This window comes from Falco cherrug, chromosome 7, assembly GCF_023634085.1.
Source record: "Falco cherrug isolate bFalChe1 chromosome 7, bFalChe1.pri, whole genome shotgun sequence".
NCBI lineage: Eukaryota > Metazoa > Chordata > Aves > Falconiformes > Falconidae > Falco > Falco cherrug.
Window position 1 is genome coordinate 22,003,386 of NC_073703.1, and position 16,809 is coordinate 22,020,194.

The 16,809-nt window shown below is 35.6% G+C and overlaps 1 protein-coding gene across 3 annotated transcripts in view; it reads right to left on the reverse strand.

Annotated features, from left to right (window-relative positions):
• Positions 1 to 1,128: 1,128 nt before the first annotated feature.
• VPS13C (vacuolar protein sorting 13 homolog C) overlaps positions 1,129 to 16,809 on the reverse strand; it is a 97,294-nt gene continuing 81,613 nt past the window's right edge. For 2 of the 3 annotated variants that reach the window (XM_055715787.1, XM_055715788.1), the window contains 7 exons: positions 16,318 to 16,363; positions 15,181 to 15,304; positions 14,371 to 14,485; positions 7,377 to 7,468; positions 5,949 to 6,072; positions 5,608 to 5,691; positions 1,129 to 2,840 (listed from right to left, as the gene is read on the reverse strand). In XM_055715787.1, the coding sequence (XP_055571762.1) occupies positions 2,739 to 2,840; positions 5,608 to 5,691; positions 5,949 to 6,072; positions 7,377 to 7,468; positions 14,371 to 14,485; positions 15,181 to 15,304; positions 16,318 to 16,363 (687 nt within the window). In that variant the 3' untranslated portion in view covers positions 1,129 to 2,738. Of the gene's footprint in view, positions 2,841 to 5,607; positions 5,692 to 5,948; positions 6,073 to 7,376; positions 7,469 to 8,538; positions 13,528 to 14,370; positions 14,486 to 15,180; positions 15,305 to 16,317; positions 16,364 to 16,809 lie in introns of those variants that run through there. The other variant, XM_055715789.1, reaches the window with a different exon arrangement.

The window sequence follows — 16,809 nt, forward strand, 5'->3', positions numbered from 1 at the left end:
TCCAAAAAAAAAAAAAAAAAAAAACAAACCTCTGAAAAAGCTCTTTCACCTTACATTGCAGAACCTGGATGAAATTCATCACTAAAGACTGTCTGAAAAGGCAATCTACGCATCATTCCTACAGATGTCCTGAACAGGATTTAATTCTGCAGTTGTTCTTATGCTGGATATACAGATCTTCCCTCAGCTGGCACTTCAGGAAGATACACTAGATTAAGGAAAAGAACAGAAAGGAAACAGGAAAATAAAGTTGCCAAATTCAGACAGCAGAAAATAAAGTTGCCAAATTCAGACAGCAAAGCTTAGGTATAGCCAACAGCATCTGCAGCTGGAGAGAATGCAGCAATGCAAAAGGCTGGATAAAACACAAGAGCAAAGACAGGACAGATAATAAAATGGAATGGAACACTTCAGGAGAGCACAGGACGAGTACTGGAAACCTACTGGTTGTGAATATCTATCTTTATTTAAGGAAGAAAGGGAATTCCTTAGCAAATGATGTCTCTCATCCCCTTGAGCACTTGACCCACACAGTAAAGAAGGTCATTCATTACTTCTTCAGCTGGAATTTTTAGTGCCATCTACCAGTTCAAATTCAGCTAGCAACCCAAACTGCAAAGACATGCATTTCAAAAATTAAAAAAAGTTCTATAGAACCCTATTTGCTTTTCCGGACTATTTCAAATAGGAAGCTACTTTACTGTACCTAATCACATATAAAGTAAGAAAATATCTACTGTTTATAATTCAAGTGAGAAAGCTTAAAAATGAAAATGAGGAAGTACAGAAGTGAATCAAGGACAAGACTCAAATCAGAAACGTTATCAGCTTAAAACGTTGTCTTAAGCTCCAATTTTCCACCTCAGAATAAGCACACGGTACCATCTAAACATGCACTGAGAGTAAAGAGGAATCTATTTTCAACTACAAATTAAGAGGCAGTACACATACAACTGTCCCTTACATGCCAGAAACCAAGCTGAAAGAAATGCTGAGCTGTAGAAAGTTCTTCTACAGTACACTAGTACTCCAGTAATTATTTTCATGATATGTCAATAACCTGTGGGAAACCAACAGCATGGAACGTATTTTAGAAGCAACAACATTTAAAAATCATAGCACAAATAATTGCATATAAAAATTTATTGTCTTTTTTTTAAAAAAACACAGGTTTGAAATACATACAACTGAGACAGCTAATTTAATGTGTGAGCAGAGGTTTTTAGAAAATAGGTGATACCACATAATTAAAGGTTGTACCACATTTTTCCCATTGAAGCTAAGTGGATTAATAGCCATGTGCATACAACAGCAATAAAATCATATCTGCAGATGCAAAAGTTCTGTTTGGCAGCTTACTTACAAATGTCTTAAGCTTTCTAGATTTGGTGAGATCATAGGTACAGATTAGGAGTACATTTATAGAATTCACCAGCCTTAACTTAAAAACCCAGACCTGGTTTTCATGATTGCTCCACCTACTGAATAGATCTATGCAAGAATATTGCCATTTTTCTTCATTGAATTTGTATCTATAGCTATTACCTAGTACCAAATTAATTAAAAAAACAGAAAATAATTCTTTCCAAGAATGATTTAAGTTGCAAAGATCAAATTTTCACAAGTAAATATTTGCAAGGATGACAAAGACTGACAGAAAGAACTCTTAGTTCACTGATCATGGAACACGAATCTGTTTGCTCATAGAGTCCTTGACCCAGACAGTTACTTATGGATGTGCCTAGTGTTAAGAACAGACCTTGTCTTAATGAAGTTCATGGGATTATTCATACCATTATGAACTAGGCATATACCTTAGATGTGCTTAAATATCTTGCTAAACTGAATGCTAACAGTCTTCAGGAAGAGAAACTGTAACAAAAATACTGTATCCGAAGCGATTATTCACTTAATGACATGGCAGTCTTCCAGTAGAGTAACTATACACTGAAATATGGAAAGCTAATTACTTTGATTTAAGCTTTTGACATACAATGCTGTCTAAAACCAGCATGCTGTTCCTCCCAAAGAAGTCTTTAAGCTACAGTGATACAACCAAAACCATATACGTGCACATGACAGGTAAATGATATTTTCCATTTTTAAAGTGCAGATTTTAATTTACAGTCTAAGTGACAACATTCTAAAATAAGCATTTCCAGACGACAATAGCCTATTTTTTTCATACATATTCATTTTTCTGTTGCTCCAGTGCAGTATTTTCTAATACTAAACAGACAGGGATGAAATTACAGCAGCTAAATTGTTTACACTTCTTTCTTAATTTACAGAGAATGCTGCCTAAAATAGAAGTTTTAATTAGCTTCAAATCAGTAACAGAAGTACTTTATTTTGCAAAATGCTGAAACCACAATTACTACAACCTGTCTGTAAACCATAAACTTAAAAGAGTGCAAATGAGATAACCACTTTATTTTAGAATCCATTTACAAGAACTCCTACACATGAAAAAGGGTAGAAAAGAAAATTCAAGAGTGGGAAAACATTTTAGCAGAAGTTGTGATTTTTTAAACTGAAATGCGTACTTTAGAATAATGAAATCCATAGTTTTACAAAGTGGCATAGGTTCTTAAAATAAAGTGTTTATGGCTGTTAAGTTTGAAGGAAGACCTCAGATATTTCATCTTTACTTTCTACACCATTTTCCATTTTGATTCTAATCAAGTTTAGGGATAAAACTGCATACCAAAGGTCAAACTTGACAAATCCTGTCATTATCAAGATAGTGTTTGTGGCTTCTTCAACTGCAATGATGCTTGCTTTACCAACTTGTGTTGTTTTCTTGTTGCCTGGGCTTCCTGAATGGCACAAAAAATCCTCTGTAAAGCAACATATTGAAAGAAAGAAAATTAAAACATGCAATCTGCAGTTTTCTTCTGTAAGATGCTACTAAGAATAGCTAATTCAACAAAGATTAAAACCTACATACGCACTGGTCAGTTCAAGTTAGATACATAGCTTCTGATTCACATGCATAATATTCCACTCAGAAAAAGCTTCAGTGATGCTGCCAGTCTACTCCAAATTTTTCAAGCAGTAACATTAATGATGTTCTTCACACTTAACTAGATAAACCTTCCTCAGGGATTACCCCGATACAAGTGATCCAATTCTAAACTGATAAGCAAATGACAGTTCCAATACTATATGCTCTGGAGGCTCTCACAGTCAGGCCACTTAAAGATCCAGCATTAAATTCATGTCCAGTCAGCCTAGTAAGGATGCATTCCTTCTGTCTTAGCTGATCTTCTAATATTATGGGATCAAAAGTCTCTTACATAAATATAATGATCAAGTACTGCAACATACTAGATCCATTAATCAGCATCTGTCAGCTTTTGACATCCTCTGTTCCTGTTGCTACACATTGTTTTTGGCCAAAGTCTAAATGCTGTAAGAATAAGGTCGTTTGAGGAAAATTTAGTATCAGAACAAATGATGCCATTTTTCCTCTTCTAAAATGGCTAGAGAAGTAATGAGAGCCTACAACTACTAGATTCAGATGTCAGCAGGCACTTTTGAAAATACTTACAATGAAAAGCACTCTCAAACTGGAGAGCCACAAAAGGCTACATCAAAATAGAACCCAACAATAATTCTACAACTAGAAACAACTTAACTGAACAAAGCAGTGCAACTGAACCAGTAATTTTTAATTCCTGAATATAAACAATCCAATAGTTAACACCCCCCCACACTTCTCAATTGGCTAACATGAAACATATTGCACATTATGCATATAATGTTTATACATAATATTAAGAAAGTGATATTATCTCATCTGAGAAAATTAATGTCAACATGATATGCATAAATGCCTAAGGAAAAAAGCAAAACCCAAAATGTACTGGAGTAGCTTGCATGGTCGCTCTGATTTCACCCGAGTAATTCTAGCATTTAGTGAAAGCTGACAGGTTTGAAACACTTGTGTGGGTTTTTTTATCCATTATGTCAGTAGAAGTAAAACTCATATATACAACAACAAATGTTAAAATAAAGAATAATTTTAGCTGAATGGACCAATAAGATGCATCAGGTCTATGTACTTCAAGTATTTCCAATATTTATGGATTTCTGACAACTCATGGAGGCTGGGGAAAGTTTCAGAGGACTAAAGAAGGACAAACCTAAAATGCTTGGGTTTTTTTTCAGAAGAGACAGAAAGAACACAGAAGCTACAGATAACTTTAATCTGATCTTAAAGTTTCATGCACGTCCAAAGGTCACCAACGCAGTTTTCACACAAGTGACAGTTATTTGTCAAGCATACTTTTTTTGTATCTTCCTATCAAACTGCTACAGTTTCACAACTGATATCTATGCCAAGAACAGAGATGCAAAGCAAAGAGTAATAGTGATAAGCTCAAGAAACAAATCCACAGAAGGTAAATGGGTAGTGCTGCACTTTAGGACAGAAAAAATTATTTTCAAAGTATAGATATCAGCATAAACACTAGTAAAGGAGCATGCAGCTAGGCAGTAACAGAAAAACAGAGAATTAAACATAAAGTATCCTTCTGCTGTGGCCTGTGTGCTGTGTACAACATTCCAGCTTCAGCCAAGGCACTAAACACAGACAAACTAAAAGAATTTAAATCAGTTAACCAAGTGTGATTCAGAAGACATGCTGTAAGAAAAAGTGGAAGGAACTTTGTAGACACGGGACAGTAAAGAAATAATATAGATAGATAAAAATATTACAGTAGATAAAAAAGTGCCTCAAAACGATAGCAATTTTTTTTCCTTCCCAGTCTAACCCATTTTTTTAGAAGGCTTAATCAATGTAATAGAAGCAATTTGGTCCCTATTCTGATTCTAGCTGCTGACTTGCCAGTTACTGGAGCTACAATTTCAAGTGTGCTTCCAAGATGTTGTGGATGTAATTGATTTCACTTTTGGTATCAGGAAGAACTCCTCCTCTCTCATCATCTGATACAAAACTGCACTAAGACACGTGGTTTCCTAGGTAAATTTTTCCATTGTCAAAGCACCTTGGAATTTATACAAATCGGTAGTTCAGCTTATGAGACCCAACCATCCACAGAAAAAAACCTCCCAAAATATATCCACCTCTGCAGCATCAACGTGAACAAACATTTAGAGATGAACAGTAGAAAACCCAGGTCCAGGAAGGGTGAAAGTGGGGAGAAATCCAAGTAAGGCTTTTTACACAAGGTACACTTATTGGGTTAGTCCAGTGACCTTGAAATAATGAGGGGGTAGCAGAATTCAGAGGTATGTTGAATCCTAGAGACTATAATGAACTTAACCTAGTACTTCAGATATTTTTGTTGTTTTCCTTTAATGAGTTTTAATATACAAAAGATAAGACTCTGCAACTTCAACCTTAAATTATTATTGCCTATGCTCTTGAAAAATTTAGACTATGTTGTCTCATTGTTCTCCTGGTTAAACTAATTTTTCAACATGAAAGCATGGTAAGCAGTCCTCAATCTTTTCCAACAGCAGCCTATTCCATAACGAATCTCTGAACATTACCATGTTTTATATGTGCTGAGTTTCAACAACTGTTAAAAATATCATAATGAAAGAAGAAAAAAAAAAATAAAAAAAAAATGAACATACCCTTGCTGTAGCTTCATCCTGAAGCTGAACTGTCTTTACACATTCACGACCTGTACCATCCTTCCTTTGGAACACCCTTTGATCCTGTGGTAGAGAAGAACAAAAATGTACTTCAGGTGACTCAACACAAGAATACAGAATCTGATACTTAAACAGCTTGAATGTTAACTTCAGTTTAGATTTCAGTGTGGCCTCTGTTCAACCCAACTCAAACTTTCCAGAAATCTTCAGGAAATGCTGACTCACAGTCCCACAGCTAGCAGCTTGAACCATAAATAAGTTAAGACCATGTTTGGACTCTAAACAGTTAAATAAATAAATAAATTACAAGCTTTTCTTACCAAAACCGTTATTTTTAAAACATTTGCTTCATAGGAGGGACACTGTGTGAATTCTTCAAATAAGTAATACCACTCTGTCGTTAAATGGCCCAAGATTTCCACTTCTTTTACATATATCACTCTCCTGTTCAGAAGAAAAAACATTAATACTCAATTTCTCCCGGGAACTAGAACTTTCCTAGAAAAACAAAACAAAATTAAGGAAAGAAATTTGATTGAGAAGGTGTTTTCTATGTGGATTAACAGTATCCACTCAGTCACAGTGGAATCACATTTCCTTAATACATATTCTGAAATAATCACTTTATCCTTAAGACTCATAGATGATCTACGATACCTCATGGTATGCACAGGCCAACTTAATCAAAACCCACCCCGACCTCCAAGTTCAAACATTTTACTAGAATTGAATACTAGAGGGTCCTCAGTTAATTCAAACCAGTTCCTCAAAGCCAGTCTCCACCAGATGAAGGCAGCCAAACAGCAGCATACTACCTACACAGTGACACAGTAACTACTAGATGGACAGATGCCTCAGTTGCTACTGTTGAGAGTTGCTAGCTAGCTGACCCTTCCATTACTTCAAAGCTCCAGTGTCAGCTAGCACACCAAGACAAAAACAGCTGACAGTTTTGAATAGAGTTAAAATAGAACGTTTATGCAGATGGAGAAGAATTGGGATAGGGAGAGAACTAAGCATTTACTTGAAGCTGCAAACAACTAAGTCACCTAACTATCGCTGAAGAACCTTGTCAGTATCTTGAAAAAGCTTGTTCAGCTACAGCATGAATTTCAAGGTGTGCTAGTTGTTATTGAACAAACATGGTGGGTTGCGTCCCATTGCCTCGCTATGGATGAGCCTATCTCACACATGCAGGCACGGTGAAACTGGTGATATTTGGAAGTAGATATCATAATTCATGGGTTCCTTTTCATTCTCTCAATGTATTTAGAAAGTTTTGAGTCCTCAAACTGTGTATCCACGACTAGTAACATCTTGAATTCCAGAAATGGTCCAATGAGTTTAATAATAATTTTCATACTTGCACAAAACCTTAAGACTCCATTTAGAGTATCCTTTAAGTAACAAGATGGTAAATGTGGATTATCAAAATGTTGGTTTGAATGCGAACACTTATGACAAGATAATTTGAAAAATTAGAAAGATAGATAAAAAAATATTTCCCTCCAATATGATGAAAGGATCACTGACCTCAACTGTCTTCCTAAATTAGTACCTAACATTGACACTACTATAATATTACATTTTTCATAATGGCAACAAAATAACTGTAAAAAAAAAATCAAGAAAAAATGGGTAAGAAAAGTACATATGCAGAAAAGAGCAACTGCTTTAGACCTAGCCAGATGTCTAATCCTCAAGCTGAAATGAAGACAAGCTCTTAGTAAGCCTTCAAAACTTAATACCTATTTGTAATGATAAGGTTTGCTCTTCTGCCTCTTGGAAGCGCACAGTGGTATCGATAGCTCTCTTTTTCCAGCTTTCTGATGTGCAATTTCTGTAATAGAAACAGAAAATAATTTTTGGGCTGTAAAAGGAAACTCAAAGCAGTGTTTTCAATTCAAACGCCTTTTAAAAAGTTGCTTTGTTGAACAGGTGCTTTAAAGGCAGGCTCTCACCGTGTTCTCATTCATCAAGCTGAGTATTTCTACAGTTTTAATGTCCTTTCTGTGCTAGTAATTGTTTAGTAATTTTTTTTCTGTTACACCCCATGCTGCAGACTTGATTCAAGCATGAAAAACCTGCAACAGTACCTTTAAGAGGCAGCAGCACATGACCCAGACCCTTAGAAATAAACCGTCAAGTTACAAATACTCAATGCACCTCAAGATTAGGTTTCTGAAGCACTGAATGGACATGCCTATTCAACATCCCAAATAAGAAAGTATATGGAAGCGCAGATTAAATCACTCATCAAGTTTTTGTTGGACAGCTACAACTCAGGTGACAAACCATGAATACATAGGTTAAAGTTTTACAATTAAGTACTGAAGTGCTTCTGAGCTATTTTTTTCACTTCACTAATTTTTTGATTACATATTTTTCAGATTTCCCATTCTGCACATGCTGCTTAACTGAAGTATATTTTGTAAAGCATGCCACCATGTTTACAATATTCCACCAACAATGAAAAGCAGCACAAAAGACAGTCACAGTCATCCCTAAATCAAGCTCACAATAACACTGGCTTAAAGGCAACAAGGTTCACAGAGTGACACATCAATGTTTTTGTGGGAAATGGATACACGTCAAAGCATCACATCGAAAAAGATAAAACTGTGAACTGAATAATGTACTACCAATGGGAGCCCAACCTCCAACTGGGCATGATAATACATCTGTGCCAACTACTGATGCTCCTGATACAAATTTGTCAGAGAGCAGGCAATCTCCTTCTATCCACTCTGCTTTGCTACCAGCTTGATTAACTAACACAGCACTGTGTTACAGGCAAACATACTTGGGTTACTAGTTTGAATGAATGTTAGTTTTCAAGACAGAAGTGGTCTACTGCAATTAAATACATGTTTTCTGTTATAATTCTGTATATAATTCTGTATATATATATTTAGTAGCTGTAAGGTGGCTAGAATTCACATTCAGACTGTAATTGTCATTGTACACAAGAAATACGTAATTGCTACTGAAGAACCTTACCTGTACACAGGTTGCATTAAATGCAGAGATCATGAATTCTCTCCATAGCAAGCCTACCACAGTAACAGTGTTGTATGACATACATCTTATCTAAAACCAGCTACCAGCAGAACACTCCAAAGGGAAGCCCTTAAAATACCCAGGCAGACCCTTCTCTTTGGGGAAGCCATACACTGTTACATTTTAAGGTGAAAACTCCTAGCATGAAAAAAAAAATAATAATGAAACAAGCAATATAAACATCTAGTTTAAAATTAGTTCAGCATTTATTTTGGACTGCAAAGCTAAGTATAGTTGAAATATGCGATATATACTTCCCTATACTTCAGTCATCTCATGTCTGAACCTGCAAATCAAAGAGCCACTGAAGTTGAAATTCTGTGAAGTTATTTGTAAGAAACTAGAAAATCTTTAGAAGCCAACAGTTGGATTACATAGTCTCAACCCTGGATACAATTGTTGGAAAGAAGGTGTGCATACCCTGGACTTTGCCCCAGGACACTAACCAGAAAAAGCATCTGGATTCTGTGTACACTCAAGAGGCTTCTAACAAAGACAGGGCTCTAGCATACTAGTCACAAAAGCCTGGTCAGGGACACTAACCTAGTTATGTTCTCTGACAACCGCGAGCTTTTTATATTTAAAAATTACGACGGTGATCAACAGAGGGTTTTACAGAAGCTCCAACTACTACAGTCTTCCTAGGTCACACCATAAAACTTACCATTTATTGCTAAGATAAAGAGCTTTCAACTATCACCACAGTGAAATCAACAGAGATGCTGAAATTTCACCTATGGTACATGCATCTCAAACACCTACTAAGAATGTTAGATCAGTGCAAAAAAAAACTTTACAAAATACACTTTCCACTTGTAAATAATGTTTACACAGCAAAAATTAGCAAAGACAGTTACATAGGTACACTGTCAATGCATGTTAGCTTTGCAATCTCTAAGACAACACAACTCCCTTTTTATCATTTAATCTGTTTTATTGGAAAATGTACAGTTCCTGTGTAGGAATGTGAGGAAACATCATGAAGACTGAAGGCCATACATGCTTTGCCTGGATGCAGGATGCATGCACCTCAGAGCAAGTTTTAGCAAGGGCACGGATGCCCCAAAATTGGTTTGATGTTCTTCATAGCAAAATAAGATGACCTTAAGTTAATTTTACGGATGTTACTGTGGAATCTAGCCTCTGTATAATGGTAAATTTCTCAAGCTGTTTCTGACAAACTAGCGTGAATAATTTAAAGAGGAAGGACTAAAAATTCAGTGTGTTTTTAGTTAGTCCTTGTCAAGATATATTCCATTCTGTATTTCCGTAGCTGTATCTATAAAAACGGTAAGATGACAACAGAAGCTAAACCTGACTCCACATTTATCAGTCTATGATCAACCATGCAGGCCTAGAACTCCCTATAGTTTAAGTCACCCAAATGGAAAGATCTTTTGTCAACTCAGCTTATATCAGAATCAATTAAAAGAGGCGTCAACATTTACTTATATTTGCATATATTTAAAAGTTCAACAAAAGTCTTCAAGCATCATCATACATCATAACCAACCCCCAAAAATCCTTTAAGATCAAAAGTACATTAATATTCACAAGTTTAAATCAACAACATTTTTTTTTCTGGATTTGCTCCCTAGTGACATGACATTTTGAAAAACATTAATTCAGCATTTCCAGCAACCAAAAATATAGAGTCCACATCTTCTATAAAAAAAATAGTACTTTCTGACCATCTTAAAAATTTCTGAAACCCTAAAACATACGTGGAAAGAGAAAAAAATGCCAGAAAGACTGCTTATCTCAAAGTCCCTTCAAAACATCAGAAGAAAGATGGCAGCATGTCTAAAATTGAAATATGAATTCACATTTTATACCTGAACCATAACTATTTGAAAAACAAGTAAAAAATTAAGAAATACAAAACCCATCGCCATGTAAGAGTGCAGTTCAAAGGCTGCAATCCATGTTCTGAATCCCTTTGCTGGATATGCAGAAATGAGATGTGCCACATATTTGAACAGATTTATTCATAAGCATGTTTCTTCTATTTAAACTCAAAGCTTTGGAGAGAAAGCCTGTTTCTCGTAACTTCAGAAACAATCCCGATAGTATTTTTTGTATTTTACATGCAGTGTTACTAAAGTAAGAGTTCCCACTGAGCTCTGTGCTTAAGAGATGCAATATCACTCAGAGCTATTCTCAGTACACCTGGTAGACACCAGCACAATGGTGGTGGCATTATGTAAAAAGGAGGTTGCACTTGCTGCAAATTACTCCATGATTTACACACTCTTAAAATTCAGGCATCTTTACCAAATGCTTTTATTTTTACAAGAATACTAGAACACTTAAAAGCTCAACGCATTCTTGTTTTATGTGGAAATGAAAGAACCAGTGCAAATTTACACAGCAGAAGTGTGACTCAAATAGAATCTGCAGTTTCTAGCACAGTATTCTCTTTGCCACAGCACTGTCTTACCACGATGTCTCAATTATTCATGAAACATTCTGCATTCTTTATAATGCTCTATGCTATGCTCTATGCTTTAACTGGGAAATGAAACAAAGTAAGGCCATAGGCATTGAATAATGTATGAATTGCATCATGTCAGACCCTAAGTGCTGGGGTTAGAAGACAGCCTCCTCAACCAGAGCAGGCAGCAATACCTGCATATTAAAATGCAAAGACTAACAAAGCCAAAGGCATTCATTACCTGCTCTAGCACATCTCATCGACTGCAAACACTCATCATGCAAAGATTAGCACTCGTGAGAACTTATTCCTTGGAGTTGTCCTATTTGTTCTTTGTTCTCTCCAGCTACACATACTGTGCATTTATGCTTAAGAAAATGCATTCTATAATACTGAGCTTCACTGCATGAGCTAGAGACTTGGTCTGCAAGATGTTAAATCTAACTTTCCAGGTTTTGAATTGACTGAGCAGATCCCTATATAGCCCATATACATTAGATCCAGCACTTCTGGGAAAACACACTGCATGAACAAGTTTATACAACTGATCTACTCCATCTGGCGACTGTCCTTATTCTGTACAAAAATGCCCCACAACTTCAAGTGGAAAAAAGTAACTTGTCTTTTAAGACCTACATATATGCCCCTCTTAAGCCAAGCTCTAATGTCTACCAATATCTACATTTCACATACAAATGAGTATTTAAGTGAAACATCTTTTTGTACAACCACTGGATAGTATTGAGGCACCTTAAGGTAACCTTACGAGGCTTCAACCTTGTAAGCATGTATTTATTTTCAAGGGATGTATGAATTAAAGTTAAGTTAAAATAGATGAGAGGGTAGGGATTCTGATTAAACTACTCATAACATTGGGTCAAAACTGGATTCAAATGCAAACAACACTAGTACCTATGAGTTATTTGCAATTAAATTTGTAAATGCATATAACTGATTTTGACTCATCTTCCTTGCTAAATATCTTATAAGACACTGTCCCCCTCTTGCTTGTAATTAACACTAGAAAATGAAGCCTCCCCAACACTAACCTCTAGCATAATAATCAAAACCAGTTAGTTAAAAAAGACCAAAACGACAAACCACCACCAACAAAACCCCCTGCATTCAATTAACTGACTTCCAAAAGGAAGAAACCGTATGTAGTGAACTAAATAGAGGATTCATTCTTGGTTAGTATACAATTCCAATCTACATCATTTAGATTTAAGAAAAATTCAAATATTAGATGTGCGGGAACTGCTAATATCCAGGTTTTGGTGTTAACTGTGCTATATTGTCCTTTTTGAAGAAAGAAAAAATAAAAATAAAAAAATCTCACTACATGAAAAAAATGGGTCTGTTTAGAGTATCACAACAACAAAATTCCATTCAATCAGCTAAACTAAAAATTCACTAAATGTTTTATTAAAAAAAAAATTAAATTCAGTAAGCTATTGACCACTACATTCTAAAAAGGCATTAGCAGCAGAGATGTCTCTATTCAGTTTTTTTCACGTACGACAGGTGAACAATTTGCTCTGAGAACAGTTTGTTAAGCTTAGCTTGTTAATTCATGAGAAGCTCTATTAGAAATTAAATTTATGGCATCACTTAATTTAGAAATATATATTTTTTTATTTATACATATATGTAAATTCACGTTAACAGCTGAAAGTTTACATTTTAGTATGCTGAACATCAAAGCCCCAGAAGATTCTGCAAATGAAACCAGAGGCAACTGAGCTGGCTATATTTTTTAATTGATAAAATTTCATAAAGAAGCAGTAGTAATAGCAACTTGAAGTGATAGTGGTTCACCAGATTTGTAAGTGACAGGCTTATGGCCTATTACAGAAACCACAAATGCAAGTTTTCTTCACATTTATATGGAAGCAGTATCTCTGCATCATGGTATTATAAGCATTTTCACTGGAAAAAATACCATTCAGTATCACTATTTTAAATTTTGCACAAGTATAAAAATATTGCTTTCTCCCTTCATTCACAGCCCTAGCTCTAAGAGAAAGCTAATAAATGAAGTCAATGTCTACCCTATCATGGTGTTTATTTTTCTTTCCAAGTGCCTTCTGTTGTTGCCATTTCTAAGGAGCTAAGCATCCTTAGAAAAACAAATATACAGAAAACAAAGGACCCTCCTTGTCTCTCTCCTCTTACTCACTCATCTAATCTTACTGAAGATGGTTATTCAAGTTTGTTTTCTTAGCCTGGACAACATGAAACACTGTTTTAATAGACTGCTACACAGAAAAGATAAGAATCAAGGGGAGAGGACAAGTTAAATCCGATCATGCCCTTTATATCTAAATACTTAAGGCAGATAAAAGACCATGATGGAAATACAGAAAGAAATATGGAAAATGTTTACTCCGTTATTCCAGTTCTTGCTGCGTAAGCCAGGAGAAAAAGAGAAAGAAGAGAAATATTAGAAATAGAATAGGAAATAAGAATTAAAAGAACATGTAGAAGAAAGAAGCAAATGTGCAAGTTTTGGTCTTAAAATGTTAATGTAGACAGTTACTTTACTCTTAACTTTTTAGCAACAAAATAAGCATTTTAGGGTAAGTTTTAGGAACATGAAGGCTGAAATACAAGGTAACCAGATTCCGATTATCTAGGACTTGAAAACACATGTTATTCATCCTCCTTATGTCAGCCACATCCAGATGTGGAAGCAGGCTAAATGTGCGTACAATGCCTGTAGCTATGACACATTGCTATTAAGAACAACACAAGGAAATACCAAAAGGTGGTATTCTGAGAAATCATGCAGACTTTTTTCAAATGCTGATACCACCAAACTGAAAAATTAAAATTTCAGTATTTGTACTATATGTCAAACAATTCAAGCCCTATTCATCCTATTTAAAATTTTTTTAGTTTGTAAATCAGCCTCAAATTTGTTATTAAGCAAAACATTAGAACTGAGTATCAAAATATTTGTTTCAACATACTCTAATCTTGATCCTACTACCTACTTCCAGGTAAGCGGTTACGGAACATAACACACAAAAGATCGTTTAACAGCAATGCTGCAGTTTTCTTGTTTCATTCAGCTTATGACCAGCATTAGGTCTTCTCTGCTATACAGGCTTGCCATGTGAAATTGGCCAGGGCAAATTTTTACTACGGGTAACAACTGTCACAGATACCTGGCAGCTTTTTTCTAATGTCATGTTTTATGGAACCCTGTAGGTTAGTTTTAACTATATTTACAATGTAAGTCATACCTCAAATAAATCATAACCCTCAGCTTCCACTCTATCATACGGCCGGATGATGCCATCTTCATGAATGAAACGTGGAGGACGGAGATTAGATACTTCTTCAGTTGATTCTGCTACCCTGCCATAGATAGTGGAACAGTATTCTGGTAAGCTTACTTAGTTTCACCAAGATATCTTTAAAAAGTCACCCTTTCATTTGCCACATATCCCACGTACACTTCCTGGGTAGCCTACAGAATGTAAATAGTAAAGGCACACATTAGCCAATTAGACAGCTACACAATAACTTAGAAGTTTACTCCCAACTGTGGATAATTTACTAAGGGTTCTGATGTTTATTAACACAGTTTCCAAAGTTCCCCTTAAAAAACAAGAAGCCTCCAACTTGCACGCTAGCCAAATTTCAAACCGGCAAGTCTTTCTCCAAAAATTTCAAAGGTCTATTTTTTTTTTTTACAGTAAGTCTAAATGACATTTAGCTATTTCCATTCAGCAGTACACAAGCCTACCTCAAAAGTAAAATTTACACAAGACCTTTTAAGTACTTTCCAATCAGGGGAGGGACTGAAAGGAGAGAACTGACTAGTTATCATCTATCTGAACTACAACACTGCAAGACTTGTTGTTCTGAAGCAGCAATTTCCAGAAATCATCATAAAATACACTCATTACAGGATACCAGACATCTCAACCTCATCCATCCTACTGCACATTGTATTTAACGCAAAGAATTGTGCGCTGCCCCTGGACCACTTTACCACCCAGTATCCAGCACATGGAGAGGACTTCAAAATTTCATCTTAACATTTTTACCTTTGAATTCCCTGGAAGGTACTGCTTGCCATATCTACAATGCCACCCGTTGGGCGGGCTACCACTCCTACAAGCCCCTTTCCAATTCCTTTAAAGAATCCAGCTGCACCTTCTTTTTTAGCCCCTTTAAAAAAAAAAGTAACAGAAATCATTTTAATGACCTACTCCTTGAAAACATTAGCCACAGAATTAAACCATTACTGCTCCAGGCTGCATTAGAACTGTTTGAACTGGAAACAGCCCACATGAATTGATTATGTACAATCCACCTTAAAAAAAAAAGTTCTCTGTGAAGTCACACATTGCTTCCTCGTCTGTTCAGACACATTGCTGTCCACTTAACACCCTACGAGCCTCCAAAAACAGCGTAACTGAGAGGTCAGCTAGGTTTTCCTCACATTTTCAGTCTGGACTGTAGGCCAACAGATCAGTTTTTATAGGTTGACAGTAATAAAAAAATCTGAAGACTCTTAAGATGCACAAATATAATGGAAGCTAACTATTCATATCTCAAAATTATACGTGTTTCTGGTAATACATAACACTATACATAACTATGGAAGAGCCAAGACAGTGTTTAGAAAACATGTGTGTTCATCCACCAATGAGAGGAGGACTACACCTCAAAGTGTCTGCCAATAACCTATAAAATACAACACAGTAACAATCAACATCCGACATTTAAATCACCAAGACATGAATTTACTAAGAGGTATTTTATCTTGCATTTTTTCAACATCTATCATGCTGATAAACTGATAGACTCCACAAAAACAAATACAGATCTCAGACATAAAACCAAATTTGTTTTTTAACATTTCTCCGAACTTTGGAGTTCTAAAAAACTTTTTTCAATTGGTGCTTTCTAATTTACTATTTTTAGTATCTCTATTACGGCTTTAAACAATATATTAGGTGCTACAGTAGGCCTAACATAATATATATCAAAGACAACCATTCCTTAATTCATAGAAAGGCTGAAAATGTAGTAAGGTCACATTTGAATCAGAAATACAATCTTGCTGCAGCTTAGCATCACCACACTTAAAGCAGGCATTTCTTAAAAATTACAAAATAAATTGTAAAGTACTGGGAAACCATTTACACAGTGCAGTTCAGCGCAGCCTTAATGCTTACCTTCTACAGGTTTAGTGATTATGCCTGTCACACCTCCGACAACGCCCTAAAATAAAGAAGGCAGTTAAGTTCCTACTCAGAAACAGAAATGCTATAGTCTAACTGAACAATGACTTATCTCTCATTTTCATTGTAAAACACTGTTTGGCTGGGTCTTTTTGGGTGGTTTATTTTTTGGTGGGTTTGTGGGGATTTTTTTAATTTAATTTTTTAAGACAATCATAACAGAGGGAAAGAAGAGAGGAGGGAAAACCTAAAATGGCTGAAGAAACATTTCTGCTGGCAAGAAAAAGACAGCAAATTTTTGTATTCAGTCTTGTAATAATTAACAAAGTCACTATTTCACTTTCACTACTAACAGGAAGCTGCCAGAATTCCCAGTCATGAGTCAGTGATACAAAATACTCAAGAGAAGTTAATACCAAACAATTTTCTGGAAGACTTTAAAAGTCAAGTAGTTTAATGACACTAAGCAGAATAATAAAAATCCAC